The sequence below is a fragment of the Crocodylus porosus genome, unplaced genomic scaffold, assembly GCF_001723895.1.
Source record: "Crocodylus porosus isolate Cpor-Errol unplaced genomic scaffold, CroPor_comp1, whole genome shotgun sequence".
Classification (NCBI taxonomy): Eukaryota; Metazoa; Chordata; order Crocodylia; family Crocodylidae; genus Crocodylus; species Crocodylus porosus.
In genome coordinates this window covers 196,251,726-196,267,341 of record NW_017728886.1, presented here as the reverse complement: position 1 = coordinate 196,267,341, position 15,616 = coordinate 196,251,726, and the positions used below count along the sequence as shown (strand labels likewise).

General features: G+C 42.3%; 1 protein-coding gene across 3 annotated transcripts in view; it reads right to left on the bottom strand.

The window, feature by feature from the left end:
- Positions 1-15,616, bottom strand: part of MAPRE2 (microtubule associated protein RP/EB family member 2) — a 103,111-nt gene that overhangs the window by 73,670 nt on the left and 13,825 nt on the right. Inside the window, exon 1 of one of the 3 annotated variants that reach the window (XM_019547746.1) lies at positions 6,332-6,600. The exons of 1 other annotated variant lie outside the window; for it this stretch is intronic. In XM_019547746.1, the coding sequence (XP_019403291.1) occupies positions 6,332-6,450 (119 nt within the window). In that variant the 5' untranslated portion in view covers positions 6,451-6,600. Of the gene's footprint in view, positions 1-6,331; positions 6,601-15,616 lie in introns of those variants that run through there. One more of the 3 variants, XM_019547755.1, reaches the window with a different exon arrangement.

Genomic DNA, 15,616 nt, shown 5'->3' with positions numbered 1-15,616 from the left:
GTTCTGGTGGAGGAAGAAGGAAGGATGATTGCAGGATTTCCCCTGCCCCTTCCCACACACACATTAAAATTTTAAAATAAATGCTCTCATTTAGAAGATAAAAGGTTTCCAAGCACAGATCTACCTTAGTAGCTGTTTTTTCCTATCCCCCCAACCCCAGACTTCTAACTAAAAGAGACTGCCCAGTCTGCTTTCATGCCTTCCCTCAACCATTCAGTCACAGCACAGAGGATCCCATCTCTACACTCCACCTCAACCATGACAAAGCAGCTGGCCCATACTTCCCCCACTAATCATGCACACAACAAAGGCAGACAGCCCAGTTAAGATTTCTGCTTGCTGCTATCTCAGTTTATATAAGATTCTTCCTGTCATAGCCAAGAAACATGCAATTTCTCCAGCCCCATGTCTCCCTCCCAAGCTACTGCCCCCACCTTTCCATAGCTTTTTTTTTTTTTTTTACAGCTAGCCGTAGTGACAGCAGAAAACACTTACCTCACTAGCAGGAATGTACCTAACAGCAAGGTCTCCCTCAACAAGAGAGAAAGCTGGATAGAAGCCAAATGCTTATTTCTAAATGATACAACGTCAGGTTAAAGTTCTCCAAAAGCTTAGCCTTATATTTTTTTGCTGGATGGATCTAGCCCTCAAGTGAGTGAAATGATATGTAGCTCAACAAACTGCAGTTTTAACAGACAAACCACTTATTCATAGGATGCGTCAAGAAGCCACAAATGCAGCAAGCCTCTCGGTTCCACCCAGAACACTTTGGTCAGAGAGCTGGGCTGCAGGCTGAGAAGATGGTGTTTGAAACAACGTTAGTTTCACTTCCTTACATGACTGGTGCTCAGCTCTTTTGCATATTGTAAGGAGGCTTTCCAATGAGCATCTGAGCTGTGATCAAAACAGAAATCTCTGTACTTTAAAATGCTAACCCATTACTGCTGCACAAGGGATCCTTCCTTTGCCCTGAGAGCCAGAGGCAATATTGGAGTATATTCAACATTTGTTACACAGTATGAGACTCCCTACAAGCAGAGTTCCATGCTGAGCCTTCTTCCCTAGTTTATTTTTGACAGCTGAACTATTTCAACTGAGACACTTCCCCCAATTCACCCCAGAATTAGAGAACTTAGCTTCAATTAGCTTTAAAAAAAAAAAAAAAACAGAAGACCAACAGACTGGGGAATTAGAGATAAGAGGAAACACCAACCTTAAAGAAGACCAAATGTCCAAGGAGTAAGGACAGACATGTGCATCACCCTTGGCTATTGACTGCTTCCTATGCCATAATTTAATACCTATGAGAATACCTTACAGTCACCATGGTGATACTTTGTACCACATAGGGTTATTACAAAGCCCAAAGAAGAATCAAACATAGAGAATGGAATTTGTATTTATTTATTCATTTATATGCCAACCACTCATGATTGACATAACTTCTTGAACCTAACTCCATGGTAAAGACACCCATCAAATGCAGTAGGAGCCCTTAGCCCACAATAAAACACTTATGAGAAGAAATCCACAGTTAAATTTAATTTGGTATATAGCTATGGTAGGGCTTCCCTCAACTAGCATTTAAAGTTTTCAAAGCCTGAGGAATGTCATACTGCACTGACAATTCTACCAAACCTCACAAACTAGAGTGCACGGATTTCAGTTACATAATTCCTTCCTTTTGTGCTGAAATAAAGGTTTGGGCCCTTTCCAACTCATTTATTCAAGTGAATGGTCTTATTTAAATTCAATGGAACTATTTGCAGGAATAAGACTAGTAAAAGTGTGCCCTCTGTGTAACCAAACCAAGATAATGCAATAAATCCTTAAACAAAGAATATTTATTTTGTACCCAAAGGTAAATTCCACTACTCTAGACACAGTGAAAGAATAGACTGATTTAAAGCGTAAAATATAAATGGCCCAAACCAGTCTATCATTAAAACAAAGACATTTTTCTGATGCCTATAATGGAGATTTTCATATGGCTGAATTTTTTAGGATCTCAAATAGAAATTCTTACAGGATTAATATAATTGTTGAAAAGGAAAAATATATTAAATAATTCCTGTCCCCTGGGTTCTTAAGCAAGTCTTTAAACATTCTACCATAAGTCAATAGCAATTATCACCTGAAACCCACACTCTCCGAAACCCATTAAAACCTCCACACTGTCATACTCTGCCATTTGTTTCATCAGTGGATAAGAATGCCATCACTTCCACTCAGCTTGCATTATTATGCACAGCACAGCTACGTATCTAGTTTAAACAACAGTTTCTCTTTTAAAAGGAAGAGGACACTTAGAGTCAGCAAATACTTATTATTAGATAGGGATTGTGTCAGAAGTATATATGTACTTAAGCTGCATATATAAGCAGAGCCCTGAACAAGTTCTGACAACTTTAAACAAATGGTCTTAGAAGCTTTGGATACACGAGTAAATATAAGTGAAGGGCCATTTAATAAATCTGGTTTCCCCAACCACGTGTAGATAAAACAAAATAAACTGTTCTTGCAGCATCTTGAGAAAAGGGTGCAAAGTCTGTCTACCTTAGTGAATTAAGAATTTCCTCCTACATCTGGAGTATGGAACTTCGTAAGCAGTAAGTACCTCCATATCTGTATGTTTAGATCTGAAAGAGGTGAGGTGAACAGTGAACTGTTAGAACTGCCAAGACTTGGCACAAGATGCTGTGGACAGGTATGGTTTAAAATGTGCACTCCTTTCCTCCCCAGCCATATTATACTTGTTTCGCTTCTTGATTGTTTGATTCTGGCCTTTCCTGAACAAAACATTATGGCTGTAATCAAATATGGTGAGATGCATCTTTCAACACACCCTCTTATACTACGTTTCCATTAGCAATAACATTTTGATAAAGTCATACAGAAAAATTGCTAACTTTGCAAGAGGCAATAGTGTTATGAACAAAGCACAGAAAATTCAGATTTGGAAGCTAGGAATTAAGTAGCAGCCTCCAACCCGAGTCTGGACAACACTCTATACCCATATATTCTCTTTTCTGTAAAATGCAGATAATAGATCCTTCACGGGGTTGCGGTGAAAAAGTGCTGTAGCTTAGGGGAGAGCACTAGGCTAGGACCCAGGAGACCTGTTTTCTATTCCCTTCTCTGTCCTTGGCCTGCTAGATGAGCTCGGGCAATTCATTTAATTTCAACTCCACATCTATAAGAAAGGAGATTAGCTCTTCCTCCTTCTGCAAGTGTTTTGAAATCTATTGACTAAGTGTGCTATACCAAAGTTAGGTATATAAAAATAATAAGAAAAGGTGCACAAGTAGTACTTTTCACTAGCGGTCATAAAAATCAGAAGCATAGTAGCAAAATTTAGCATTTCCTTTTTTTAAAACAGGAAATGTTACCAAGGATATAAATAAGTTATCAGCTGTACTGCTTTACGAAAAATGTAGTATTTGCCCTTCATTCATGAATATGTAACAAACAGAGTAAATAAATGTTCCAAGCAAAGCTTCACTGTCAAACTATATTGTGAGCAGAATGCACCCATTGTAAAAGTTTTGCACAAGTGCTGACTTCTAGATCACATTTTAGGTTTTTTTTAAAATGGTGTAATTATTCCATATTTCTAATTATAGACGGAACCACATAACAAGCAAATCAGCATCCCAGCTTGGTGTGTGGGCTTGCAAGATGGTAGCTTTGATCAGTACTGAGATGAAAGCTGTAGAGGAAAGTGCTGCAAGAAGCTATACAGACAGTTTTATAAAAAGTGGCAATTTTGTGCCTCAAAGTCCAGCATGATATCCATGGGTAGGCTGCAGCCTTTCAGAGTAACATTTTTGTTAAAGGGACTTTGATCCCACTATGCCACAAATGCACTTACAAGTCCAAAACCAGTCATTAAAGGTTTATGAAATGCAGAAGATGCATGGTTCTAGTGACCTGAAGACCAGTTATTTGTATTACATTTTTCCTATGAATAAGTTAATTAACAACTTATTATTCACTTTGCTCTGTAGAAAATCCTGACAGCTACAGATGACAAGTGCTACTACCTCTGTTGAGGAATCGGGGAACATGACTCAGAGGTTACAGAGTGAATTGGTAGCACAGCCATGACAAAACCTAGGCTGACTCCCCTATTCCAGTGATTATTCATTAAATAAAGCTGCCATTTAAACATTTAAGTGTACTATTCATATTATCCTAAAATGATGCAGTGTTAGTGCTGATATATCTGTGATGCATTTCATTCCCACAGGTAAATATATGTATGGTTATAATTGTGAAAACAGTCTTTAAACACAGTAAGGGCATTGTAGATGAAAGACTACAAGGCCATATTTTCATATGTTTTTTAGCAAAGTTTTGTTCAACTGATAAACAGATTTTCACCATGACACATGTAGTAATTTTACTATTGTGGTTTTCCAAAATGCAGATTTTGGGCACGGTCGAGTGTGGACAGCATTTCAACAAGTCATGAGTCAAGCAAATTGACTATCATTGCTAGATGCACAAATACCTCACCAGTGGGTTTTTTTTAATGATGTAACAATGTAATGGGAAGATCCAATTGAACAACAGTTGCAAACAAACCATTAAAAAGGTAACGTTATCAATTGTCCTAAGTCATGCTAAAGGCACAAAAAATTAAAATAAATATTTCTAACAAAAATGCACCTGATAGCTCCTAGTACCTCAGCAGAATACTTTCATTTTTCTATGTCATGAACATTGAGCTTTCCTCTAAAAACTGCTATACAGCAGGAATTTAAATCTAGGAAATGAGGGCTTCCTGCCAGAAGAAATAATTCTTTGCAAAATCTGGAAAAACCTATTGAAAGTTTAATGATGGCTCCTTAAAAGTAAGTGCAAATGAATACTTGTTTGGCAGAAAGGGAATTTCTGTACAGTGCTGAAGGCCTCTAGAAAGTAGCAACACATCCAAAAGAACAGCAGGCTACATTGTCATACTGTATTTGGGGCAAACCAAACACTTGGTTTCCACAAATATCTCATAATCAGCACATAAACATGGTGCATCAGTAATGAGATTTTTTTGAGGAATCACAGATTCAGCCAAGATTCACTTTCCAGGTGATTACTGCCATGATCAACAATTAATGGGTCAGATTATTTTTAAGCAATACAAGGGAAATACTGCAATTTTCCACAGACAGCTAAGCAAAAACACATTCATGTCTATTTTGATCTTGTCATATGTGCATCTAGATAGTGCATGTTAGTCAGATATTGAGGCAATGTTTTAAGGACAGTATCATTTCCTGTTGTCTGGTTGAAAACAAGCTTTGTAAGATGTGCATTTTGCTGTCATCAAGACAGCATTGAAAATCACTGTGCATTAACTTCAGAGGAGATATGGCTAGCCATATCATCACCCTTCAAGTTGACAGCTCAGAGCCCATAAAAACTAGATGCATTCTGGGCGGCATTATCTTGATCAAACAATGCAAACAATTTTAATGAGCTTATCGACTGAAAGGTACTGTCAGATATGTTCACATAAAAACGTTGCCAACAGTATACGCCAACCCATTCATCAAAAATGCCAGCAACTGTGACAAAGACCATAGCCACCAGCCTCAATAGTCCAAACCGTAACGCAGTTGCCTCCCTGCTGCAAAGGTTGGCGTTCCCTGTAACAAGACCAGAATCCTAAAGAAAATGCACAAGACATCTGCGGTGTCTTCTAGAAGCTACTGCAGTCTACCTTGTGTCTAATAAACCTGAGGCTTTGAGGAAGAAATCTTAGTGAATGCGTGACACCCTGACCTCTGCTGTCAAGCCTTCCGCCAATCAGAAAGCACAATTCTTACAAAGCTCCATCAATCTGGCGGGTTAACGTCACAGCCTGCAGTTTCATCTAGAGGATTCCATTTTTCCTGAGCACACCAAGGCAGGCACAAGCCCCTTCCATGCCAGCCCCTTGCCTTGCACTCACAGGCAGGCCTGCCCAAGGTCTCCTTTGCCATAAGAAATGGTGTGCGGCAGCCTGATTTCCTTGGGGAGGTCTAAAATATTGCTTGCTTTTTTTCCCCCCTTTTAATCAATAGGCAGGGAAGGCAGGGAGCCCCTGCAGACAGCAAGTCTATTCACAAAATGTTTTCCATCTGGACAATACAAGCGCTATTCCGCACAGCTTGGCTGCAGCGCATGCAAAACGGGACCCATGCTCATCAGTCCTAGAGGATTTTTAAAGCCCCCCTGGCAGCCCTCCGGTTTTGTTATGTCATCTCCCTGCATTGACCTCGCCCTGGCGCAGTCCCCCAAGCCACACACCCCTCCAGGCAGCCAGCCCCTGCTGTCCAGCGCCGATTACCTGTAGGAACGCTCCCCCCGTACTGTGTGCTTCCTGAAGGGGATGATCGTCCCGTTATCCTGGATGATGTCGTTGTTGTTCTCTCCATTGGGGGACAGCGCTTGGGTTGGTCCAGGCATTGGAGCTCTCCCCCGATCAAGCAGATCTGCCCCTTGCCTGAGCCTGGAAGGCGGAGGCTGCCCAGTCTCCTTGCTTGCTCGCCTGCTCCTTTGCCACAGATTCTCTCTCCTCGTCTCTCTCTTCCCCTCCCAACCTCCTTGCTGACGTCAAACTGCCTGGAGCAGCACCCTGATCATGTGACACAGTCCCTCACCATAGCAACCAGCTAACTCATCATATCTCCTCAATTCACACAGGGCTCCAGCATGACCACACCACTGTGTGCAAACAGGCACAGGGGGCAGGCCTACATCTGGCATGTAACACACCAAGCCCCCTCCCTACTCTTTACCCCAGCCTTCTCACAGCAGCCTTGTCTGCTCCAAGGCAGCCCTTCCTCTAACCATTTCCTTTCAGTCCCATACTCAAACTGCAGCTGTGTACACAAAGAGCGATTCGCTGGGGGGCACCTTAACCCCCTCCTGCCTGGATCCTCCAGGTCACTGAAATTAAACAGACTGTGCCTCTGCAGAACCAGCAAGAGGCTAGCAGAAGGCGGCAGTCGGAAATGCAATTGTTCTAGACAAAAAAGGGTGACAAATTCATTGTTGGAAGAAACTATGGGGAAAGCCCTAGCTGCTGTAACTAAGGGATTCACATCTTTGCATAAAAAGCACTGGAAAACACACTGCAGGGAAATGCTCTGCACTGTTATAGGGAGAGAGCAGACAGGACCAAAGATCTTTTTCCAGGACCAAAGTTCTGTTACCTTCTCCAATTTAAATGCAAATGTTAAAATGATTTCTGGGATAAGGTGGCACGGCAGAAAACCATTATTACTATGCAGAGGCATTTGGGAAAAAGCAGAAATGCAACATGTCTTTTTTTGCCCATCGCCTGTGATTCTTGCAGTAATTTATTATTTGCCCTACATTTGTGGGAACAACAACTGTTTTTGAAAGAGTCAAAATCTATCACCTAGCTCTGATAATAAGTTATTTTTGGTCTCAAGCTCCTAGAATTAGCATTAAAAAAAAAAATAAAAAAAAATGAGCCTCTGCAATGTGTTCTCATACAATACCCAGATGGCAGCGATAATCCAAACATGAAGACAGCACATACTTATTTTTTCCAGGAGTTCTCCATCTATTTTAATGTACATCAGAAAATTCTGATCCCCACTAATGCAAATGTTTCCTTTTACTTCCCCTAACTTTGAATGGTGTGGGTCAAGAGGATTTTAATTTTTTTAAATATAAATCAGCTCCTTCAGGGGGAGTGGCTATGTTATGTAACTGCATATTAGACAGCAGAATTGGGTACCCACCAGTAAAAGCAAACAAACTTTTATTTAATGATCTCAGTTTAATGCCTGGCCACATGTGTAGATCCTTTCCTCTGCCCTCTTCCCCCTCCCTTCCTTTGCTCCTCAGATAGCATTTCTCCCAATCCACTCAAGAGTACCAATCCACTCAAGGGCTCCAATGCATTATTTTCCATCTTTGTTGTGTTATACTAAAATAAACTTTAAACTAAATTTTTAACTTTCCCAATTTCTCTTCATATTAGGGCATGTTCTGAACCCACTTGATGACTTTCCTCCTTTCAAATTTTGGAGAGATAACAGGCAAAAAGAAAAATGCTTGTGATATGTTAAAGGGAGAACATGTTAATTCTGTTAGCTGTTTTGTGAATGGCTATGTTAATTATGTCTTCCTTTCTTCTTCCACCCTCTTTAAAAGGCAGATAATGGGTTTCTTTTCTTCCCATACTTCCCTCAGCATATCCACAGGTAGTTAAGACTTTCCTGCCTATTTTCCACTTTTAACATAAGGAAGTATGGCCCATCTTCAGATTTCTTTCTGGATAAAAATGCAAATGTCAGTCTTTTCTATGGAAGTAGATTATAAACTGAATTGTGGCAACCACCATTGTAACTTTGAACAATGGATCAAAAACCACCTCTGCCATGTTTACTACACAAAAAAGAAAAAAAAAAAAAAATCAGATCATTGAAGTATTTATATGTGCCCTATCTGGGTGTCTCTTTGCTAAAGTTTACACAAACAATTTTGTAAGGTAGAATAGTCTCTCACTTAGGTTTGTGAAGTCAACTCTGGAAACTGAAAAAAGAGCAATGAGTAACTAGGTAGACATCTTCAGCTACTCCTGATCTCAAATTAAAAACCAAATACTTCTAAAAATTAATTTTGGAATGTTAGACTTATAAAATATCCAAGAGAAAGCACAGTACAAAGCTTTTCAGTTGTCAGAAAGACTATAACCAGATTTGTATTTTTAGAGAGAGCTAGCAACTTCTGTGCTTCTGTGCATGGAAGAAAGTTGTTTTTGTTTTTTTTAAATGTTGTGAATAAAAATCAATCATTTCCTGACCTTTCAGTCTAACAATGCTCAGGACAAATTTAAACTTAGATCCTTAGCTTGTACCAACTGTGTTGTCTCTGGACATGTGAACTTTTTAAAGGACATAAAAAATTCAAGTTAGTCCATTTGGAAATAACTCATAACCACAGAACAAATTGGTTTATTGTAATGCTGAGAAATCTACTCAAAATTAAATCATGGTGTGACTTTATTAACATGGGCATCTCAGAGAAACTGGGCCTGCCAACACGTCACAGGCCATGGAAGAGCCAGATAGGAACTTTAATTCTACTAATCCAAGCAGGATTTGAAGGAGAATCCAGAAGATAAAATGCCCTGTTTTCAATCACCAGTGCTAGGATACATCTAATAGGTATATTTGCTTGTAGAATAATTAATTAATAAATTGACAATGCATTTGAAATGACATGGGAGAGACGGATTCATGCTCAGCATTATAACTTCTTCTTGGAGCCTCTTCACACACAAGCGCTACAAAGTAGACTGACCAAGGTGCCTGAGAAACTGTTGAGACAATGGAAAAACCAAACTGCTAAATAGTGTTAGAACACTAAAATATCTTGTAGCAGGTCATCAGCTGCCAGACATATCCCTACCTGATCTCCCAGACAGTTGCAGTAAAAACACTAAGCTACCTCTAGCTTGTAAAAACATTTTTATTTCCTCACCAATGGCAGAGAACAAAGACTGCTTTATTGAAGGAGTTGCCAAAACAGTTAAAACATGCACTGACAAAGCCACAGCACAGAGAAGACAAGATGAACACAACATTACAGCATCATTTCAATCACTTAACTGCTCAGATTAGGAATTCCAGTTCTAACCCATTTTGCTTGAAAGAAGTTTCCCTTTTCAGGTTGTGTTGGGCCTGGACAGTATTATATAGTTTCTACTGGTTTACAGAACACAATGTTTCTGCAGAAGATCTGGGGAGTGGGGAGTGACTTGAGTCTCATATGCATGACAGTGCCTCTGCTTGGCTGGCTGAGTCTCCATTTTAAAAGATTGTATGCGTTACAAATGTAACTAATTTTGTATGTATGACAAACCACTACAAGTAGAGTAAATCATCCTGTAGGATTCTTTCTCCCACATTCATAGTTCTCTGCAAAGAATTCCCTAGATCTGGACCCAGCATTATGGAACATAGGCAGCAAGCCACAGCAGTTAAAAAACTGTATATCCCTTCTGGTTTTCACTCTCTTACACACAGTGAACCCGCACAAGCAGAAATGCAACTTTAAGAATGTAGGTCAGTTAGAAAAGTATGATCTTTAATTAATACCTAAGAAAATCCAAAGGCATTTTTCATTAAAATGCAAGATTGGTTTGTGCTATTTCCACTAATTAACCAAGGCAAAAAATAACCTGGAAGCTGCAATTAATGCACAAGCTCTTCCTTCCCAAGCATGATCTCCACCTCTTATTTCCCATGCAAGGGAATATATTACAAAAATGGGATGAGAGCTCAAACATGCTACGTTTTAACCCACCGCCGTGATCACTTAACTAAGCCCATACAAGTCTCTGTGGACATCATTCTACACTCCTACCTGCCTGGGGAGCTAGAGAGTACAAAAAGTATCAGCACACACCTTTCCTGCATTACAGTGTCCCAACAGGGACAGACAGCCTTTAACACTACTTTTCAAAGCACCATTTGAAAATTCTGTGAAAGAAGCAGAATTTGTTTTCACCCCTTACTTTAGTCCAGGGGTTATCAACCAGGTGTAACTTTGAGGTACTTGGACTGGTCCTAGGGGGTTACATGCAGGCAGGTGGGGATGGGGCACTGCTGCCTCCCAGGAGCAGGAGTGGGGCAGGGCAAGGGCAGCAGTGCCCCTCTGCAGGGTGGGGAAGCTTGCATGCATTGGCCACTGCCACCACACACTAGCCCGGTAAACTTTCCTGCCACGCCCTGGCCCTGCTCATGGGAGGTGGTGGTGCTGTGTCCCCAGCCACCCACTCAGTGTCCAGCTATGCACTACCCACTCCCACTCAGTGTCCAGCTGCTGGGGGTGCTATACTGCTGTGGATATACCAACCAATTTTTCAGCATAGCTCTGGCACAATATTCTTCCACCCCTCTACAAACTGATAGAGGATTAGAGAGCTTCATACTGGGTACGTCTATCCGTCTCTGCCTCTGGGCTCCCAGACGCAGGCACCCAGCATGTCGAGTCCTTGCTGAAAACCCTCCAGCTGGTGGTGATAGTAATAGAGGTGCCCTGGGTGCACTGAAGGATGGTCCTAGCCAACGTTGCCCATATCTGGGATCTCCTGGACTATGCCAAGCAGGGGTGGGCAGATCCTGTTATGCTGGCCTGGTGCATGGAGCTGCCTAATGCTGCACGCACCCTGCTATATACTCCACAAAGTCAAAGCCACCTTGCTGGACACCGCTCTTGCCTACATTGACCAGAACCTTCATGAAGGTAGTCCCCATCACCTAGTATTTCCCACCCCATGCCCTAAGCTCATCATGGGGTACTCGCCTCAGCAAGCCTCGTGAACCTCCCCAGCTCACCAGAAACAAACCAGGTTGGTATCCCCCATGAACTGACCACTGTACTGGCTCTACACACCCATGGTCTGCACCCTCCACCATCCCATCCTCACACCAAGTAGCAGGGTGCACTCAGTGCACAAGGGTGCAGCCCCTTCACTGCCTCCTCCAGAACCTCTTGCTGAGGTTCTGGCTGCACTTTCCCCCTCACCTGTTTACTTATATGCACTCCCTCTCCATGATACCACCAAGTCCCAGGACCTCCTGGTTAAACTCCTCCTGGCCCCATCTAAGTTCACCATCTATATCATCAAGAAGGTGGCTCTGATTGGGAAGGTCCCTGGGGACTGCAGGGCCACTTTCCCATTCCTGGTCTGATTCAGTTTTGAGGTGGAGTTTCACTGAGCGATGTCCACTGGTTCCTTGGTCTCATTCAAGGGTCAGTGGACACTGTCCAGTGTGCTCCGCTCAGTGTCCTCCTTTGCTGCAGTAGTTACAAACCTCTGATCTTCTCTTCTTTCCCTGTTTTATCAACATTTGTCCCCAGAAATCAGTTGCCACTTTTCCAGTAGCCTGCCTTTCTGAGGAAAGCTTATAGTTTCACTTGGTGAGCTTTTGACGCATGACCCCTTAAGGTGGCAAATAGGCCTGTGTCATGCAGTTGCAGAGAGTGGATCCTTAAAAGGAGGGTGAACTGGGTATGCCCAGGGTTCTTTTCCCCACTGTTCCTCTCTCACTTACAGCCGCCAGCATTTAAGGTCTGGGAAGCTCGGATTCAAAGGCTGTACCCCTAATTGCCATGCTCAACAGCTACTGATACCCCTTTCTTCCAGGAATGCATCTAATCCCTCTTTAACCACCTCCCTGGTTAAACTATCTCAGATTCCACAACATCTGATAGCAATGAGTTATACACTTTAACTATATAGTGGGTGCATCCACATGTGTGCTTCACTGCAGAGGTGACTAATTAGCTCCACCGTAGTCACAGTCTACACATGCCAATATTTGGACACAGTAATTTAACTCTGCCACAGGATAGTACTGTCGGGGACAGTATTGTCCTATGGTGAAGTAATTTAATCTGTTGAAATGCACATGTAGGCAGTGACAAGGGCTGGCTGGGGCATGAGGGCGCTAAAGTGTGGGGGCTGCCTGCTGCTTAGCCCTATACTTCAGCACCCTCATGCCCCAGTCAACTCCCCCACTATCTGACACCACCACCCGGAGCCTGGGGCTGACCTCCCAGACCCCCTGTCAGCCCAGGCCTGCTTTGCCCCATCTCAAAATGCTGTGATCCTGGGTGCACACAAAGACGCTGCACCAAGGAACAGTTTTCTCCAATGCAAACTGCCCCAGAGTTTATCACGTTGCATGTGTTGATGCACCCTCTGCATAAAAAAGAACTTGCTCCTGTTACTTTTAAACTTACTACCTACTAGTTTCATTGTGACACCTAGTTCTTGTATTGTGAGAGACAGTGAATAATAAATTCCTATTTATTTTCTCTTCACCATTTAGTATTTTGTAAGCCCGTATCATGTCCCCCCTCAGGTATCTCTTTTTAAAATGTACTAGACCAAGCCTCTAATTTCTCCTCATATCAAAGCCCTTCCATAACCACTAATCATCCTCATTGCCCTTCTCTGTGCCTTCTCTAGTTCCTGTAAATCCTTTTTGAGGTTTGGGGAACTCAACTGGGCACAGTATTCAAGGCGTGGGTGCACCATGGATATATAAAAGGGCATGATGATACTTTGTTTTGTTTATAATTCCCTTCCTAATAATCCCTAATATTTTGTTTGCCTTTTGATGCCTGCTAAGAGCTGATATTTTCAGCAAATGGTCCACAGTGGTTCCCAGATCTCTTTCCTGTGTACTAACAGCTAACATAGAGCCCATCATATCATAGGAGGTATAGCTTGGGTTATTTTTGTCTAGATGTATCACTTTACACTTATCTATGTTAAATTTCATCTGCCACTTAGTTGCCCATTTCCTCAATCGTGCCAGATCCGTTTGTAGTTCCTTACAGTCTGCCTTGGTCTTTACCACTCTGAATAATTTTTTGTCATCCACAAATTTGGCCACCTCACTACTCACCCCTTTTTCCAAATCATTTATGCACGTGTTAAATAGCACTGGTCCCAACACAGATCTCTGGGGGACCCTGCTGTTTACTTCTTTCCATCCTGAAAACTGACCGTTTACACTCACTCTTTGCTTCCTATTTTGAAACCAATTTCTAATCCATAAGTGGACATTCCCTGTAATCCTATGACTACCTATCCTCCGCCCCCTGCCATGTTTCCCACTGCTACTTGGCCCTGTCGCCTGTACCCTGGCACCTGCCCTGCTGCCTGCCCCAGTGGCATCTCCCACCACTCCCTGTAGCCTCTGCCTCCTTGTCTGTTCCCCACACAACCTCTGGCTCTTCCTGCCCACACCACTTACATTCCAACTCTGGCAAGATTCTGGCTCCACTCCACCTGTTTGTTCTGGCTCCAGCTTGGCCCAGTAGGGGTGGCAACAGCTATGTTCTGGGCTCTGAGACCTGGCTGCAGCTGCCAGTGCCACAGCAACTGTTACCACACTGGCCTAGGGCTGGAGCAGGGCCACAGCCTGCCAGAGCCAGAGGGTAAGCAGCAGAAGGTGGGGGGGTGGGGTTGGGTGGGTGGAGGGAGGGAGGAACAGGAGCAGCAAAGGCTGTGGAATGAGGAAGGGGAGGGGGAGAGAGTGGGGTGTGACCAAGGCTGAGATTGCAACCCTGCGGGGCAGGAGTACACCGCAGCTGCCACTCCGGCCCTGATCCCAGGTCACAGCTAGAGCTAGCACTGCAAAAGCAGTCTGTACCATCACACTTAAAGCCAAGATTAGGGGCTTCCCTTATGTTAAAATTGGAAAGAAGCTTCATCATGGATTTGAGTAAATATTAGTAGTATGAAGTTTGCCCAACATTTAAATTTCTCCTTCTAGCTATCCTGTGGATTGAAAAAAAGAAAAGAAACCTGCCTATCTCTGTTGAACAGACTATTGTTACTTCAGGCCAGAGTTTGATTATTTGCTAGCCTTGAAAGAGTTTGTGTGCCATGTATATAGACTGTATCCCAACTATGAGAGAAGTCATCTCTATTTTTATATACATGGGGGATATGTATAGTTCAAGGGTCACGTTGCATATTTTAAAAAGTGCTTTGTGACTGTTAGAAAAAAAAGTTGCAGTAAAAGTTGAGAGCCTGAACTTGCTGATCATTGCTGCATTTTCAAGACTGTTCAGCTGAAGATCTGGCCATTACTGTAACAAATCCCCTCCTCTAGTTAAGGGCCTTCTTTTTAGCAAGTAGTAAGCTATGCTTTCTAGGAAATGACACCCTTAGGTACCACAAATTTCAAGGATTGCTTAGATTTAAAACAATTTTTCATCACAAGCAAAGAAGCTTTCAGATGATCTTTAATTTTCACATGATTTTTTAACAAAAACATTATTAAAGTTATTAGGTACTATATTATATTCTATATGTACTTCCAAGAGACTCTATTGATATTAAAATAGAATATTAGTAGAAGTAGAAAGTTTAATGTATTGTCATGCAATTGCTCAGAAGGTAAAAACACTATTGTCTGTTCAGAAGGCTGAAGATAATACAAGATATGGAAAAGAATAGAGGTCTAATAACATGAAGACCTCTGGGCCTTCCTCAGAGCAAGAGCCCCACAGATTATAATTACATTTGCATACTGTATCTACTAAGGGGTAGTCCTACAATACATCCTAAAGCCCTCCATAACTTATTCAATTATGGAAAGGCTGGATCAAATTGCCATCATGTTCCTATATGTAAACACATCAATATTCCTATGTAGCCAAAAGTATTTTGTGAGAAGATCCATGAAGCAAAAGCACCCAGTAAAGGACAGGCTAATCAGAGATATTTACACCAAGTACAAACAGTCAAAAAGCCCAAGGCTGAATCGATTCAATTTTTGCAGGTTAGTCTAAGCTGCATAGACTGAATGGATAAGTGAGTGAACAGACATTCACTTTTTCATTGTGGAAATGCCCCATAAGCCTGCAGCGGCCAAAGCCAGAAGCTGGGGGTAATGGAGGCTACCTCCCTGCTCAACTGAAATGACAGTTTGGGCCAGGGTTAGCCCACCTACCTTGCGAGGGGGCAGGGGAAGGGGTTTGCTGGGGAGTGTAAAGCATCCTGGGATGCTGGGGGACTGTGAGTTAACTTGGATATGGAGGGGCTCTGGGACAGAAGTTCAATAAA